General features: G+C 60.3%; 1 protein-coding gene across 2 annotated transcripts in view; it reads right to left on the minus strand.

The window, feature by feature from the left end:
* The window catches only part of PIEZO1 (piezo type mechanosensitive ion channel component 1 (Er blood group)), a gene marked incomplete at its 5' end in the record, with an annotated part of 59258 nt that overhangs the window by 18470 nt on the left and 25537 nt on the right, over positions 1 to 15251 (minus strand). For both annotated transcript variants that reach the window (XM_081106671.1, XM_081106670.1), the window contains 7 exons: positions 48 to 219; positions 309 to 522; positions 673 to 841; positions 3829 to 3967; positions 4082 to 4124; positions 5037 to 5159; positions 10939 to 11034. In XM_081106671.1, the coding sequence (XP_080962797.1) occupies positions 48 to 219; positions 309 to 522; positions 673 to 841; positions 3829 to 3967; positions 4082 to 4124; positions 5037 to 5159; positions 10939 to 11034 (956 nt within the window). The remainder of the gene's footprint in view (positions 1 to 47; positions 220 to 308; positions 523 to 672; positions 842 to 3828; positions 3968 to 4081; positions 4125 to 5036; positions 5160 to 10938; positions 11035 to 15251) is intronic.

The following is a 15251-nucleotide window of genomic DNA, read 5'->3' on the forward strand; positions in this document are numbered from 1 at the left end:
GGTGTCCAGAGGAGTGAGACAGGGGAGCGCTGGCCCTGGGCGCCCACCTGGCTGGGGGGGTGGTGTGTGCGGAGCTTCAGGAGTGAGGTCACAGTGTAGTACAGGAGCAGCAGGATCCCGGGGCTCACGTACACGGGCCAGTCGTGGCTGGTGTTGAGGGCCAGTGAGTTGGAACTGGAGCAGTTCGTGTGGGCCACGAAGTCCTTAAGACCGAAAACCCTGCCGAGAAAAGACATGGCACTGACCTCTGGACGGGAGGAGGGCAGGGATGAGGGGGCAGAGCAGAACCTGTTCAGATGAGCCCTCACCTGGCCCAGATGCCAGCCGGTGGGAGCATGTCCTGGGCGAAGGGCATCTGGTAGCAGTAGAGGCAGATGAGATGACCGGCGCCAAAGCAGCCCACCATGACGCAGAGTGTGCTGAAGCCCAGGGGGCTGATGGGAAAGTGACAGGCCCACCAGGTGCAGATGCCCAAGAAGAACAGGAAGTAGACGCTGGAGAAGGCCGAGGGGTGGGCAATGCCTGCAGAACCGGGCAGAGGCATGCAGGGTCGTGCTTGGCCAGGGCAGGTTGACCTCTGTCTCACTGGTCAGCAGGGAACTCGGCAGGTGTGAAAACCCCTCCTGGTGTGACGTTCGGTGCTGGGATCCCCGCTCCCTGCCCAGTGGGTACCTGCCAGCGCGAGCAGCACGAGGGCCAGAGTCCGCCCAGCAGCCACCAGCAGCCAGTGAGCTGTGATCCGGAACCGGGCAGCCAGCCTCGACTTCCGCGTGGAGGCCAGCACAGGGGCTCCCTGCAGCCCCACCGGGGAGCCGGTGTCCACTTCCCTGTCATCGTCTTCCTGCCACGGTCACAGAGAGGGATGGAGGTCAGGGGCATGGCACTCAAGCCACTAGCGCCAAGGGGCGGCCAACCTGAGTGTGGACTTGTGCTGCCCTTCCTGCCCAAAGCCCACTCACCGCCTTCCCGCTGCCTCACCCAAGTTCACAGCCCTGCAGGCCTTCCTGGAGGCAGCCAGCCCAACCCCAAAACACACTCCTGCCAGGCCCTGGCACACACGATGACTGACCGTGCGGGCTGACCGTGGACTATTCTAGAACCACTCAAGGGCCTCTTTGTCTCCCATCTAAGTTGCCACAGATTTCTGCATGAATCTGCGAAGCCCCTGGCCCTGCTCAGTTGGCTCCTGAGAGGCCTGCACGGAGCCCATGCCTTCCTGCCTCGTCCTGGCTCTCCCTGATGTCCAGGAAACAGCTGTTCCAGGAAGCCTCGAGCTCGGCCACAGGAAGCAGGGTTTTTGGAAAAAGGAAACCAGTATGTGCACATGTGCACTTCACTGCCCAGTTACAGAGAACCTTCCACGGCTACACTTGGTTCCAGGGGCTGAACCAGCACTTTCCTATAAGGAAAGAAGCAGCGGCTCAGAGGAGACCCCAAATTACGCAGCCGTTTGCATCCTGCTCCCTCTCCACTGCCCAGGGGCCTCTAGAGAACGAGAGATGGACCCCAGGGGTGTGGCCAGGTGCAAGGGTCTCCTGGGGCCCCCAACAGCTCTTCTGGAAGCCAGCTGCCCAGGAAGACACAGGATGAACCTTCCAGGCCTCCCCTGCCCATGGTGGGGCCAGAGATCCAACAGGGCCTGCTTCCTGTGGCCCTAGCTCCAGTTTTCCTGGAACGGAGCTGTTTCCTGGACATCAGGGAGAGCCAGGACAAGGCAGGAAGAGCATGGGCTCTGCGTCGACGCCCAGGCCCTGCCCCAGGTCCTCCTCTGCAAAATGCACGCCCTGCCTGTGCCTTTCCCAGCCACTGAGGCAGCACTAGGCATCTGGGCTGAGCACAGGCTCTGGCAGCAGGCGACCCGGTCACATCCCAGCTCCGGGGTCTCATACACGCAGCCTTGGGCAAGTCACCTAACCTGAGTGTTTCCCTGCCCATCAAATGTGGGTGGGGACCAGACAGGAGAGATGAACCTGACAGGTCCTGTCTTCACAGAGCCTGGGGGGTGGGGTGAGGAGGCCCCAGGGAGGTGTGGGTTGTGCCTGAAAGGAGGGGAGGGGCAAGCCAGGAGAATAGGCTACAGGCTATTTAGAACCCTGGGTACCAGAGCAGGCCTCTGCGTTGGAACTTGTAACCGGGGTTCCCTCCAGACACCAGAAAGCAGAAGTGGGAGGCCCCAGATAGCCTGGAAGGGAAAGATGGCTGCTAGAAGGTGGGGCAGCCAGGCCTGAGCTCACCCGCCCACAGCCTGGCCCAGGCCCTGGGAAAGCTTCTGAGAAGGTCTGTGAAAATGAGCATATCTGGGAGTGGAAAAAACAGAGGCGGCAGCTGGGAGAAAGACAGGTGCTGGGGCTGCGTGTGGTGTCCAGCCTGGCCAGGCCTGGCTCCCACCCTGACTCAGCTCCCACAGGCCATCCCGGGGAGCAGGGCAGACACGTCTCCACACCTCCCACCAAGGCCCATCTCCCCCCTCAGAGCATGCACGCACACGGGTATGACAATCAGGACACGTGCACGTCCAGATTGTGTACACTGTGTGTGGGCGTGGGCTGCTCCTAGCTCTGGGCTTTAAACCTGGCTTTGCTTTGAGGTCTGCCTATAACCGTAGCCCCTGGGTTGTCAGGATGGCACAGCTCTGTGCTGCGGAGGACACTTGGATGAAGGTGACATTTCCTGGTTGCCCAGCAGACCAGAGCCCAGCCCCGACGGGCAGCATGGAGTGAGGGGCTGACCCCTCCTGCCCATCCACAGATTTCTGGAATAATCCAGCCCCTTCCCGGCAAAGCTGTGGATCCACTAATGAGGAAACCAGAGGCAGCCCTGGCCCATGCGCACACTGTGCCCACGTGCTCCTGTGGGGAAGGTGAGGGCCAACTCTGCTGGGAGGGGGCCCCAAGAGCAGGGAGGAGGGAAGTCCCAGCCCTGGCTCAACCCCCCACAAAGGCCTGAAAAAGCCACTCAATCTCCAGGTCCCTCCAAAACGTTGGTGCCGGCCTTGCCCCATGCATGGGGCAGCAGCGGGTGGGACAACAGGCTGGGTGAGCTTCAGGCTGACTTGCCCTGACCTGCTGGCTCCCCTCCACGGGCTCTTCTGTAGGTCGAGGCCCTCATGCCCCATGAGCCTTAGCTACTGAACAAAGGGATGCTGGGATGGGGGGGTGGAGAGCCTGTGGCCCCCAGGAGGTTCTTATGCCGGGACCCCTGCACAGTCACAGATCCCTCCCAGCCCTCAGACCAGGCCCTACTGGAGGGAGGGCCCAGGCAGGGACCCCAGCATCATGCCCTGCCCAAGCAAGACCCCCTAACCTAGGGCAAAGCCCTCTAAGGACAGTGTCTGGCTTAGGGCCTTGCCGGCCTGAGCCTATGCAGCCCCCACCTGGGCCACAAGCCCACGGATGCTGCTATGAATGTGGCTTCTCAAACATCCACCACTGTGTCCATCTGTCCATCTGTCTGTCAGTCCCTAGGTCTCCCTGATGGTTGGCGCAGACCTTCCTCCAGCACTGCTGACTCCCTCCTGCCCTGTGGACCCAAAGAATCTCCTCCAGGATGGTCCCTAAGGGCATGGACACTGTCTGGGTGCCCCACAGGGTCCTCCAAGAGGGGCCCTGCCAGGACCATGCCACATCACGCATCCCCCCTCCCATGAGACACGCATCTCCTCTCCCCTCTGGTATCCCGTCTTTTCATAACTTGCACATATTCACTCTTACAAATAAAATTCCACATTTGTTAAAATAGAAATAAAGAGATAAGTAATCCTCAACTGTCCGGATCCCAGCTCTAGAACGCCCCTCCCCACACATGCGCATTCTGCCCGCCACAGCTCACCGGCTCCTGGCAGGGCTGGCTCCGCCGGGCTTCCCGTGTGAGGCGCCGACAGAGGCCAAGGCACACAGCAGAGACCACCAGGATGCCCAGGTCGGGGGCCACCAGCCGCACGGCATTGGGGATGTCCTTCAGGTCCAGCCTGTGAAGGGCAGGAGAGTCCATTGGTCAGCCCAGGAGGGCGGGTGCCAGCAGGGAGGGTGGGGGCCCTCCCCCTGGGCCTGGAAATCCCAGGTGGAGGCAGAGGGGGTCTTACCTCGTGACCCCGACAAGTCGGGAGAGGTTCTCCCAGTGGCTACCTGCGGAGAAAGGCACAGGGGACCCGGGTCAGGCGGGTGGGCTCTGAACACGCCCTCCTGTCGCCAGGAGGCCCTGGGAGCCCCAGAGGCACGGAATGCCTGGTCTCCAGGGCCCCTGTGGCTGGTACCAGGGATGCTCAAAAACAGTCTTTACTGAGAGGGAAACTGAGGCACAGACGGAAAGCCAGTTGGAGCAAAGGACTTCAGTTCTGCCCGGCAGGGCCCCAGTGGCTGGGCGGCTGGGCCAGGCTCTCGGACCCATCAGCAGAGCCGGCTGCTCCTTGGGGCTGGAATGGGGAGGCCTGGTCTCAGAGCCACCAGGACCAGGACCAGCACAAGGCACCTGACTTCCCTCCAGTTTCTAACGTGCAGGCGGGGCACATTCATCACAGAATGAATGGGAAGTCGGTGTGACGCCCGGCCTGCCATGTGGGACCTGGAGGTGAGACCCCAGCCAGGAGGAAGGACTGGGAGCCTAGGGCTCCCTCGCCTGAAGGCTGGGGTGTCGACGCCAATGGAGCTGGAGGGCTGGGGGCCAGCTGGCGATACCGGCCGTGGGTGAAAGGGCACAGGCAGTGAGTCTCCAACCCCGGCAGGGGAAGAAGATGCTGACAGAGGGGAGGACCTGAGGAGACCAGGGCTGCCCCCAGAGCCGGACTCCAGCCCAGCCCCACGGTCGGCCATTACTGGGGCGCTTTATTCGGGCCATCTCGGCTGGACAGAAATCAGACAGGCACCCGGATGGCCCTTATGAGGCAAAGCCTGGGTGAGACAGGGCAGCCAAGCTCCCAAGGAGACCTGAGGTGCCTGCAGGGCTGCGGTGGCTCTCTCCCCGCCAGCTCCAGTTAGCCACTAGCTCTGCCCCAGGCCTGCTGCTCCAGGCCCCCCCTCCCCGCCCTCTCAGTAACTCACAGTTCGACCCCAGAAACTGGTCCAGGCCAGGCACAGTGTGCAGGCATATCTGGAAGGTAAGGTGGGCTGCCAGGAAGAGGAGGCTGAGGACCAACAGTGCTCGGAGGAGGCGGCCGGTGTGACCTGCGGGCAGAGAGAGGGGTGAGGCCAGCCCTGAGCCAGGCCCCGTCAGCCAGCCCTGGACACACCCCGACCGTGCCATGGGGTCTCGGGGGGCCGTCGGCAGCTGCTCTCATGCAGTGCTCTGTACCATCTCACTGACCACTCACAAGGGCCCCATGGTTGGGCACTATCATGAATCCCAACTTATGGACACAAACGAGGTGACGGGACTTCCCAGTCACAAAGCAGGGAACAAGGGTACAGCACAGCAGCCCGCCTGCTGCCCGGGGCTGTGGGACAGTTGGGGGCAGGAGCCAGCGCAGAAAGGAGAGGCCCCACACTTAGGGGGTGTTTCCCTGTCCATCAAATGTCGGGGGGTGGTTTGTTCACGTGTCCGGCAAACACGTGTGTCACCGCTTGGCCTTGGCCACAGGGCACGACTTCACCCCCCGGGTGGACTGAAAACAGACACCAGGGCTGATGGGTGGAGGGGGGCGGGGCTGGGAGCCTGGCTCTTCAGGAAGAGCGGGGACAGCCTCCCTCTCGGGGGCTGTCATGCAGCTAAACGCCCCCAATGTGTGTGTGGAACGAGTCACTGCAGAAAGGAATGAAGCTGCCGCGTGCGGGTGCCTGCTGGGCCAGGCGGGGCTGAGCGCCTCACAGGCCTTCCTTCACCATCCCGGGGGCCACCTGTGGGAGGGCCCTGAGGAGACCAGGGCTGCCCAAGAGCCGGACTCCAGCCCAGACCCACGGTCGGTCATTACTGGGCACTTTACTTGGGCCATCTCGGCTGGACATAAATCACAGACAGGCACCCGGGTGGCCCTTGTGGGGGGGAAGCCAAGGCAGAGCTGGGCCCAGGACCCCGTGAGTGCAGGTAGGAGCAGCCTCAACAGGTGCCCTCTCCCCTCCTCACCTGCGGGCCGGGCAAACACAACCAGGGCTGAGTCCTTTGGGCGGGGAGGTCTTGGCTGCAGGAAGGGGCTGGGCAGCCCACTCTGTGCAGAGGCCAGCACCACAGACCTCCACTCGGTTCTCACTGTCGCACTCTGAGCTCTGAATCTGGGGTTCAGGACACCAGCTGTGCCAGCCCCTGGCCTTTTGGCAGGAGCCCCCAGGCCCTCACCCCTGCTGGCGGGCTGCTTTGCTAACAACAACTTGCAGAGCAGCTGCCCCTCTGTCAGCTGCAGGGGGACAGTTGAAGTCACTATTAAACCAGCTCTTTTTCTCCTGCCCAGAAGCTGGCAAGCAGAGGGCCCCTGTCCCTTTTGCTCACTATCTTTCAGCACAATCACTATTTGTTGGATAGACTCAGAGCTCCCCATCTCCCCTCCCCCAGGGCTGGCCCAGCAGGTGGCACTTCTGGAGTGACATGTGGGCGCACATGGTGAAGGACGAGTCCGTCATCATTCACCCACTGTCTTGCCTGACTTTACCAAGGGAAGCTGGGCTCAGAGAGGGCACGGGGTGCCTTTGGGCAGCCCAGAGAGGCACCAGGCAGGACCTAGACAGCTTCTTTGCCTCACCCATTTCGAGGTCCCTCCCAGCCCTGACATTCGGACCCTTGGATTACAGCCTCTGACCTGTAGCAGGCAGGGGTGAGCAAGGGGAGCAGGGTGGAGCTGGTGGAAGAAACCACCCACTGGCAGGAAGGAGAAATGGAAAATGAATGGGAGCGTCTGGCCCTGGGCCCTGGCTGGGCCCCTCTGCTCACAGCCTCAGGCCAAGAGGAGGGAAAGGCCACAGGCCTCCCTGCAGGAGGACTGAGCTGCCAGTGGGGCGTTGTGCAGGGTTCCTCCCTACCAGGAACCCACAGGAGCCACAGGGTGAGGAGCAGAGCTTCCCCGCCACTCCTCAGCCTCCCCTCTGCCTGCCTCACCTGCATGCTTCTTCTCCTGCAGGGCTGGGAAGCCCAATGGTGACATGGTGGGAAGGCGCCTGCCCAGGGCCACCCTGTCCATTCCATGGACGCACCCTGCTCTCAAGCCATGAAGACCTGAGGCTGACCTTGCGGTGCTTTCAAGACTGATGGGCTCCTGGTGCACGCCAAGGCCTGAAGGTCAGGGAGGGAAGCACCAGGCCTCAGGCCCGTCAGCAGGAGCGTGAGATGACCGCCCACCTGGCTTGCGCCTGACAGCCTTCCTATCCCGCACCCAGGGCATCGCCTGGCAGGCACAGCAGATGTCAGCACTTCCCACCGTCTTGCCCTCCCCTTCCCGGTTCATTTCTCAGTTGGCTGCAGGGTCTTGGAACTGCCTGGCCCCCTGCCTGGCACTCAACACATCGCCTATCAAAGCTGGGCTGCTCTCCCACCTGCCCAAGCCCAACTGAGCTGGGAGCGGCGAGTCCCCTGGGCCTGGAAATTCACATGTGGATGGCGGGCAGCAGGGATGAGCCAATCTACAGGGCAGCTCTGGCCCTGGGTAAGCAGGGGGTCAGGCAGGTGAGGGATTCCTGCATCTGCTCAGGAGGGAAGAGGGGTGCAGCCGGGGCCCATCCCATTACAGATGTTGAAAACGGATCCGTGTAGACTCCGAGGTCCAGCCCTGAGTATCAGGAATGGCTGCCATTAGCAGGCGGAGAAGGGAGCTGGGGGAGTCGGGAGGAGGCTCATCTGTTACAGCCGCTGGGAGGTGCTGCCTGCCCTCTCCCCTGGGGACCTTCTGTCACTCACTTGCCACGCAAGGCTCGCACAGGCAGGGAGCACCATAGAAGGACAAGGCCCTGCCCTTGCAAGGCAGGTGCCCCCACCTTTGTGCCTGGCAAGAGGGTGGTTGGGCACAAAAAATGCCCATCCTGCAGGGGCTGGAGCTCCCACTTAGAGCTTTACGCTCAGGCAGGAAGCTCCAGAGAAACAGGAGGAGGGGCTAGGAGGCTGTGGCCCAGGACCCGGGGGGGGGGGGGGGTTCCTCCCAGAGAGGGGCTTGTAAAGGAGCATCTGTCCGACCTAGACAGGGAGCCCCCCAAAATTGGCTGATGGTGGCTGCTCAGTCTGCAAAGGCTCCAGAGGGTCCTCAGCAGGGTCCTGACTCCCACTGCCCATCCAGCCGCAGTTCATGGACCCCCGGCCTTCCACCCTCGTGTTCCCTCTGAACTGCCATCCACAAGGCCCGGCTCACACTGCCCTCTTTGGGGCAGCCCAGTCCCTTGCAGATGTGGTGCCAGCCCAGGGCCAAGCTCCTGGGCTGTGATGAGACTCCCCTCCCGCCCCCCACATACAATGTGGGCAAGAGCCAAGCATGGTGGGTGGGGTATGCGTGGGGACCCCTCGGGGTGGCACAGGGGTGTTCCAGGAAGTGCTTTGAGAAGCCAAGGGAAGGGGCATCTTCCAGTTGTCCAAGGTCCCATCTCATCCAGGAAGGTCCAGAGAGGCGGGGCAGAATGGAGACAGGGCAGGGCAAACCAAAGTCTGAATAACAAGGCTGGGGGCCGTCACCTGCTCTCTGAGAGCTGGGCAGGATGATGGGAATGACACATGGGGCCCCTCATCCCATCATCCAACAGACGTTAGGGATCCTCAGGTGCGCTGCTCTGCGACATGGACCAGAAAGGGCCCTGCCTGCCTGCCAGGCCCTCGCCCTTCACACAGCACCTGAGTCAGGGCAAAGCCCTGGGGCCCACGGGGCAGGGCAGCATGAGGGGTCTTGTCCTAAGGCAGGAATGGGCTCCCTGAGTCCCTACATGTTAATCTGGTCACAGGGAGCTGACCCTCGGTCTCCCTAAGCTTCTGTTGTACCTCGCCCTGCGGTGACCTCCATGGCACATGGCCCGCGCCCACCAGCCCTGCCCCTGCTTGGCAGCCCCTAGTGGCCAATGAAGGAATTGGAACTTCCTGAGGAAACGGGCGACACCTCTGGGATCCTCCCCTTCCTGCACCGGAGCTCCACCCTGGCTCCCTGTGGTCAGGCCCATGCCCCTGTGGGATGGAGCTCCACCCTGGCTCCCTGTGGTCAGGCCCATGCCCCTGTGGGGATGGGGCCAGGGATCAGCGCCTATGGGCCGGGCAGCTTCAGACCTCATCCAGGTGCCAGCGCCAAGGCCAGGCCATACAACTCAGGAACCCGGGGCCAGGCGCTCAGGCATGGGCAGGCCTCCCACCTTCCTCTTTCCCGCCCAGAAAAGCCCACAGTCTCCCTGTCTCTGATGGGCCTCTAAGGCCCATAGATGGCCTGACAGAGGCCAGGAGGGAGGTCTCCCAGCGCCTAACCCTCCCCAATCCGGACTGCTCCTGCCTCGGCCCTGGCGGGAACATGCGCTCCCTCCGCTGCAGATCCCAGGAGTGTGTTTCCTGTCACATAAGGGCATGAAATATTTACTGAAATATTTACAGGACAAGCAGCTTTGAGCTGAGGGCTTGGGAACAAACAGAACTGGCTCCACAGAGAAAAGAGAATGGCATGGGTGGCAGACTCTGCCCAGCAGACCCTCCCCTAGGGAGGGGAGGGAAGAGAAGGGAAGGGGAGGGGAGGGAAGAGAAGGGAAGGGGAGGGGAGGGAAGAGAAGGGAAGGGGAGGGAGGGAAGAGAAGGGAAGGGGAGGGAAGGGGGGCCAGCTGGCCTGAGCTGGGAGTCTGGGGCAGACTGCTGAGTCAGCCTGGGAGGGGTCTGGCTTTGTCCCCAGCAGCTCCCAGCCTGTGCCTGTGCTGGGCCCCTCCCCTTCCCGCACCTGAACTAACCCTGTGTTCTAAGACCGACCAGAGCCCTCTGCAAACACCCAGCAAGGAGGCAGCCTGATGGGGCGGTTAGAGGCAGTGTGACAGGCCAGGGAGGGGGACCTGTCCCCTCTGGGAGGCAGAATGCTTCCTCTTGGGACATCCTAGCACAGTGCCTGGACCCCGTGGGAGAGTTTCCTTACACAGTGAAGGGGAATCAGATTGCCAGGCAACTGACTGTAAAACAGGCTGATCATGGGTCCCTGGGTGGGCCCAGGGCAATCACAGGGCCCTAACCCTGGGAGAGGGGCAGGAGGGTCGGAGTCAGGGTGATGGAGTGACAACCGAGCAGCCACTGCCGCCTGGAGGATGGAGAGAGGAGGGGAGGGACAAGAAGCAGGAGGCCCGCACTCACCCCTCCCCTCTGACACGGGTGCTGAGATGGGACAACAGCCTGTCTGCTCCCAGCCCCTCTTGGATGGGTCCCTGCTATGGGCCGCACTGTCCCACCCCTCCAGTGGGCACAGCTCCCTGATGGGTTTTCCTACATCTGTCTGTGTGGCGGGCACAGAAGACTGAGACAGTGCCCACCCTCCAGAGCTCAGGACTAGAGCTACCCACCAGCTGTGCCGTGACGCCCGGACTATGAGGTGTTCAGAGGGGCACTGAGGCCCTGGAGTGCTGGGTGGACACGGATGGAGCCTGCCTATGCCTGGGGCAGGCAGAGCCAGTGTGCTTGCTGGACTTTAGGGCCGGAGCCTCGCTGGGTGAGGGGATGCCTGGATGGTGCTGGGACAGGGTAGGGGATGGGAGAACGAGCGGCGGGAAGACTGGCCAGCCCACAGCCCTGGACCTGAGCCTCAGGGTCAGGGGACTCCACCCAGTGATCCTCCATTACCTTCAGCAAGCCCCTGTAACACACGGTCAGAAAAGAGATTCTGAAGTTAGCAGGGGCCGATGATGAAAATGAGACCTGGGACCACTCAGGCATCACCCACGCTGTTAAACCATGAAGTTCTTTGCTGCCCAGGGTTTCTGAGGAGGACCCAACACCGCCCTCCCTCGGGGTGCCTGGCCTGAGCGCACATGGACAGAGAGCTCTGAGCCCCGAGCCTCCCCCTCCAGGCAGGAGCCACTGCCTGGCCCTTACCTCGGATGCTGTGCCGGGAGGGGCCCGGGAACCAGGGCAGTAGCAGCAGGAACAGCAGGTAGACCAGCGAGAGCGCGTTGGAGCGGAGCAGGCAGGCTGCAGAGGGAGACACATGGTTAGCAGGGCTGCCCGCAGGGGAACGGCCAGCCCCATGCCCTCACACTGTCCCCCGACAAAGCCTCCTGAACATCATCCCCCAAACTTCACCCCCCAGAACACTGCCTTCCAGAACACTGCCCCCCCAACCATGCTCGTCATTCCTGTGAGGCTGCTCATGCCCTGCATGCACCAGCCACCCTGTTCATCACCATGTCATCTGTCCCTTGGGACTCATGTGCTGTCACACTGTCCCAGACAACATGCCACCTGCTCCTTAGTGCACGTCCACTGCCACACTGTGTCCCAGACAACACGGGACGCTTCCCGTCACTCGGTGCATGCACGCTGCGCTCGGCCCTTCTAGAAGTCTGCTCGCCACCGTTACATGCTGGGGATTGTCCCCGCGGAAACCTGTGGTTCTCATCGTGTCTGTGTGTCTCAGGCACACACCACAAAGCCCTATCCATCCTCCTGTGGGCTTTAATTTTTCTCCTTTAAAAATTTTTATACTTTAAAAATATATATATATTTTATTGATTTTTCACAGAGAGGAAGGGAGAGAAATAGAGAGTTAGAAACATCGATGAGAGAGAAACATCGATCAGCTGCCTCCTGCACACCCCCCACTGGGGATGTGCCCGCAACCCAGGTACATGCCCCTGACCGGAATCGAACCTGGGACCCTTGAGTCCGCAGGCCGACGCTCTATCCACTGGGCCACACCAGCCAGGGCAAAAATTTTTATACTTTTAATGAACATACAGCATATTTGGCTTTTGGGGTCCAGCTCCCTGAGCTTTCACTTGTGCAAAGCCATGTGGACTCGCCCCAGTCTCTGGACTAGTCTCTGTGGCTGTGCCTTCCACAGCACATGGCACGTCACATGCGTGAACTGCCCAGCACGGAGCGCTTGGTCTGGCTCCCACCCGTCTGTGTCATTAGCTCACTCCTGCCTTTCCTCTTATTAATCCAACATGCCTCTCCGCCCTGTGGGCACTTTCCTGAGTCTCACCCTGTTGGACACTCTTAATAAAGTGCAGCAGGGTGGCTGGGCGACCTCCCTGCCCCCAGGAATTGCGGGTGATCAAGACTCTCACCCCCAAGCTCTCGGCCCCTGTGGGCAGCTCGCGCTCTTCAGGCCTGTCCGGCATCTGTACGATGGGGTTAAAACTACCTGCCCAAAGCATCGTCAGGAGGGTTAAACTAAATCACAGATGTGAGGGGCCAAGGGCAGGGCTGAGATGCATGGCTTAGTTCCCTCCTACCTACCCCCTGACTAAGCCCCTTCTATCACCCAGCAACACGGAAACCCAGAACCACATGGTCAGTGCTATGGTCACAAGCTCCGGGTGACCCACCCCCCTTTCTGGACACTGCAGCATGCTCCCAGGCCCTGGGGAGCTGTCCCCAAAGTTAAGATGCCTCCTCCTTCCATTACACACACTAGCTATAGTGATCAGCTCAGCTCTAAATCTAAAGTTTTTCAATTTTCATTTTTAAAAAATCAATCTGATCTGGCCCAAGAGGCAGAAGGGAAATGCACTTATGGAAAAGGCTTCTAAGGTCCCTGTGTGTTTTCCAGAGCTGCACTCTTCAGGCCCCGGAGCACTGCCTCTTTCCCCACCCCAGTGCCAACCCCAGGCCTGTCCCCGAGAGCTGGCACCCCACCCCTCCGTACCTGCCTGGCAAGAGCCTCTCCAGCCAGGTGATATCCATCCATCCAGCCACCTTTCTGTCAGAGTAACTCTCTCCTGAGAACCTATTCTGCAGGTCCCTGCCCTCGGGCACTCATGTTCTGATCTGCCAGGGACCCCAGACACTGAGCAAGAATACATGCACCAAGGATGGCATCAAAAGCCCATGACAGGGGATCTGATGTGAAGTAGGCACCAGGGAAGCTTCTGGAGGCAGGGGGACAGCTCTGAGGAGGAGGGACAGGTCCTCACTGACACAAATCTGCAGGCTCCGGGCTCTGTAAGAGAGCCCGAGGCTGGGCAGGGGGAATGCAGTTAGTGTTTAACGGGTGCAGAGTTCCAGTTTAGGCTGACGACAAAGTCCTGTGGATGGTGGTGGTGGTGGTGGTGCACTACTGAGAGCATACTTAAATATGTGTGTGTGTGTGTGTGTGTGTGTGTGTCTATAATGATAAAAGCATAATATGCTAATTAGATCAGACGGCCAAACGACCTTCTGGATGACATTCCAGACAACCTTCCAGATGAAGCCTGGGCTGCAAGGGCCGAGCCCCTTGCATGAATTTCGTGCATTGGGCCTCTAGCATATATATATATATATATATATGTATATATATATATATATATATACACATACATACATAAACTGATTTCAGAGAGGAAGGTAGATGGAGAGAGAGAGAGAAACATCAATGATGAGAGAAAATCACTGATTGACTGCCTCCTGCATGCTCCCCATGGGGATTGAGCCCACAACCTGGGCATGTGCCTTTGACAGGAATCGAACCCGGGACCCTTCATTCCACAGGCCGACACTCTATCCACTGAGCAAAACCAGCTAGGGCCTGAGAGCTTACTTAATGCCACTGAACGTACATTTGAAAATGGTTAAGATCGTAAGTTTTATGTTATGTGTATTTTACCAAAATAAACAAATAGCCCCTGAAAATCCTTGAAGGATTTCAGAAACCAGAGCCTGGGGGGCAGGGGCTGGCCCGAGCCCGACTGCTGCTACCAGTGGAGCCGCGACCAGGCCTCTCCATCCTCTCCCCCCGTCTCAGGCTGAACAGGAAGAAAAGAATCTCTGAGAAGCGGTTTGCCAAAATTGGGAAATGAGAGGCGAAGAATCTGAGGGAGCAGGGCCAGGGGGGAGTGTGTAGGAAGCACTTTGGAACAGACTGCACGTCAGCCCCATGCAGGATGCATGGGCTGCTGCTCCCGCCCTGGGAGGGCTCCACATGGGCCTAGCATTGGGCCTGCCCTGGAGTGGGTAACAATGCCCCCACAGAGTCATTCATTCTTTCACTCATTCATTCATTCACCACACAGCTGACCTGCCCCTTGGAAGACACTGCCAAAGCTCCAGGGGCACATCAGACAGTTAGACAGAGGGAGGCAATGCGTGCCTGAGGTGAGCGTCTCCACCCACACAGATGAGGAAACTGGGCCTCCAGCCCTCCTAGAGGCCCCGGGATGTCTCGGAGCGCAGCCTGCCCAAGCCCAGCTCCCCCAGAAACAGGCTGTGAGATGGGCCGGCCCTGGCTGGTCTTCCTGACTCCATCTTCTGCCATAAGCCTAGCCAGGAAGCCGGCACTGGGAAGGTGGGTGGCGCCCAGACAGCCCCAGACACTGGCCTACTGGACAAGAGCTGAAGAAGCTGGGCGCTGGCTCCCAGCCCCAGCAGAGTAGGCTGGGGGGGTGGGGGGGGGGAACAGTGGCTAAGAGTAGGGGCTGACTTATGTCCCATCCTGTCACCCTCCCCCAGTCATAGGGACTGGGACAGGGAGAGAGGCCAGCAAAGCCAGCGTGACCTCAGGCCAGCATGGGAGCAGAGACAAACTGGCCTCAATAGCAGAACCTTGCCAACTCTCACACTCCCTATTGTTCAGATGAAGAAACAGGTTCTCAGAGGAAGGGCCTCTCTGGTGGGCGGTGCAGCCAGGCTTTAGGTCCCGAATTCTAGCTCCACATCAAGGGCTTGCAGGCCACACTGTGTCTGTCCGTTGAGGTTGCTGTTCTAAGAGCCATGAACATGGCTTCAATGTGATTGCGTGCTGAGGAGGCCAGGACATCAGAGTAGGCTGCCTGGAGGAGGTGGCATTGCTTTCGACCTTGAAGTCAGGCTAAGACTAAGGGGAGGCTGGAGGAGGTTTCCGTCAGTCCCAGACTCTAACAGAGAAAAAAGAACTCAGCTGGGGAGGAGGTGGGGACCAGTGACATCAGATAAGGGGGACAGGGCCTGCCCTGCCCAGACAGCTCCTACCTCCCCTTCAGGAGCTGCCAGTGGCCAGGATGGTGACCTCATGGGGAAAATATGCCTTTTCCTGAGCCAGGAACAATAGGATAGAAATGGGAGGAGAGAGAAAGCCATGCTGGGCAGGAAAGGACTCCCTTACCCCCACCAGCACAAGCTTAACCCCTCCCAAACCCTTACCCAGCACGCAGATCCTCTCCTGTAGATGAGGCCTAGAGAGGGGGCGATGGTCCCCTGGTCTCAGCTGATGCCAGGCCGGGATGGGA

Source organism: Myotis nattereri, assembly GCF_964212035.1.
Source record: "Myotis nattereri genome assembly, chromosome: 15".
Classification (NCBI taxonomy): Eukaryota; Metazoa; Chordata; class Mammalia; order Chiroptera; family Vespertilionidae; genus Myotis; species Myotis nattereri.